Source organism: Sprattus sprattus (genome assembly GCF_963457725.1).
Source record: "Sprattus sprattus genome assembly, contig: scaffold_74, whole genome shotgun sequence".
NCBI lineage: Eukaryota > Metazoa > Chordata > Actinopteri > Clupeiformes > Clupeidae > Sprattus > Sprattus sprattus.
Window position 1 is genome coordinate 7501 of NW_027666984.1, and position 2158 is coordinate 9658.

At 43.3% G+C, this 2158-nt stretch overlaps 1 protein-coding gene across 1 annotated transcript in view; it reads right to left on the reverse strand.

Annotated features, from left to right (window-relative positions):
- LOC308382526 (actin, cytoplasmic 1-like) overlaps window positions 1-1867 on the reverse strand; it is a 5028-nt gene extending 3161 nt beyond the window's left edge. The window contains 2 exon segments of the mRNA XM_080860930.1: window positions 248-372; window positions 1712-1867. Of these exon segments, the coding sequence (XP_080717056.1) occupies window positions 248-370 (123 nt within the window). The 5' untranslated portion in view covers window positions 371-372; window positions 1712-1867.
- Between the last annotated feature and the right edge of the window lie 291 nt (window positions 1868-2158).

Sequence of the window (2158 nt, forward strand, 5' to 3'; positions counted from 1 at the left end):
AATGAATACGGCTTCAAGTTTAACATAATAACAAGCATTTCTGTTAAGATATACTTAACTACATCCTAAATGTGGTTCTGGATTGCAATTCACATTCCTTTGCAGTTATCCTACTTAATCTTATTATTATAGTTGATTTCTAATAAATAGGCACTCTGAGATTGTTTTGAATGAAAAGTGCATTAAAAATCAAATGAAGTAGTAGTAGTAGTAGTAGTAGTAGTAGTAGTAGTAGTTGTAATCTTACCTGATGTCTGGGCCTGCCGACGATGGAGGGGAAAACTGCCCTTGGGGCATCGTCTCCGGCAAAGCCAGCTTTGCACATTCCAGAGCCGTTGTCAACGACCAGGGCTGCGATTTCGTCTTCCATGGCTGTAAATAAACGTTAAAAAAAAAAGGTAGCCTTTTAAAAACCAAACATCCACTTTGATATACGGATTAAAGCACATTTCTTCTACAGCCGTCTCGATATTTCCGGTCTAACAGAGAGGCAACGCCATTGGGCGACCACTAGATGGTGCGCAGGCGCAGACCTGAAAACGAGCGGATTTGAAACAAAGGAAGTCCCGCTTCTGAGCGAGTATTGCCATATTAGGAGATAGTTTGATCGCAGCCAGGCGCCGGGGCCTTGGCCAACGGTCCGACCACTCCCTTAAGCTAGCTGACCGACACACCAGTCATCGCCGCGGCCTTACACGCCCAAGTCGCCGGTCACACAACAAATATCGGTGTCACACTAGCTAGATGGAGGAAATATATACATCGTTTTACATTCGAGTGTTCGTTTTAAAACACCAAAACCAAAGATTGCCAATGCAAGTAAGCGATACACACCGACAAGTCATACAATAGGACTCGAACTGCTCGGGTTATGTTAAGCCCAACCCCACCCATCCACGGATGCAGCTCAACTGCAGAGAGTAGTCAATTCATTTTTGCCAAAGACTAAACCTGTTAACACCCGGGGCAGGCCTGGTTTAAAGGCTGAAAACGCTGGGTCGGGTGTGAGCGAACATTGAAACGACTGCAACAGCGTTAACGTGAGCCGGGTCACACCCACCATTTCAATGGCGCTCATCCGCATTCGAAACTATTGAATTAGTGAATACTTTAAGCGTTTACTCAACAGACTCCTTACAAACCCTCCAGACGACTCGATAACCTAAGCTATTCATGTTAACGTTAACTTACTACTACAAAATGGTAGCGTTAGCTGAGCGGAAATGCACTTTACAGCAAACGACGGCCTTGCTCTTCCGAGAGCGACTGAGCGGTAAGATCTTACATCCAACGGGAACACCGTTTGGAAATTTGGCTTCGTTATTCGAAAATAAGCAAGTCTGGGCCATCGTTAGGTAGCCTGGCAGCCGCTAACGGTTTAGCATTGGAGCTATTCAAATATGAGCTAGCAAGCTAACGTAATCTTTGATAAATCAACTCCACAAGGCGGAATAGTGACACAACCAACGTTACGTTTGCCTTTCAAAATAACTGAGACTAAACGCATTCTGAATGTTAGGCCAAATATATTTAAAAGGACCTATCGGAAATTAACGTTAACGAAAAAAAATCGTATCAGCGCTGACGTTACCTAATCAATTCAAGTTTGCTGACAAAAAGGACGACCAATGCAGAGACAACATAAATTCACGGTCATAACAAAATCAAGCCAAAGAGCATTAATATTCAAAGACTGGCGAAATGGGCCTACCTGTGAGTTTTTGGGATTAGGAGAGCTGAAAATTAAGTAGATACCCCGTGTAAGAGGAAGAGCACACTGACATATGAATCGGCTCTAACAAGGAGTTTTTATACCCGGTGGGGTGACTGGCTCTTTCCATATAAGGTAATCTTTCGGCACGCAGCGCTCTGATTGGTCAACCATCATCCATTTGGCAATGTTCAACCGTGTTGCCTGCGATACGAGGCGTGAGACTGCCTCCCTAACGCATCCGAAATCATGACAATATATGAAAATAAAAGTTAAATATTAAGAAAACGAACGCATAATTATGTTGGTTTTGCAATGGCTTTATGACCTTCATTCAACATCTGTGTTAAATGCCGCATAACACTGAATAAACGTCATCTCAAAGTTCATGACAACAACTGTAAACATTCGGTGCTTGAATCCCTCTGATCCCTAAACGAGTGCTAA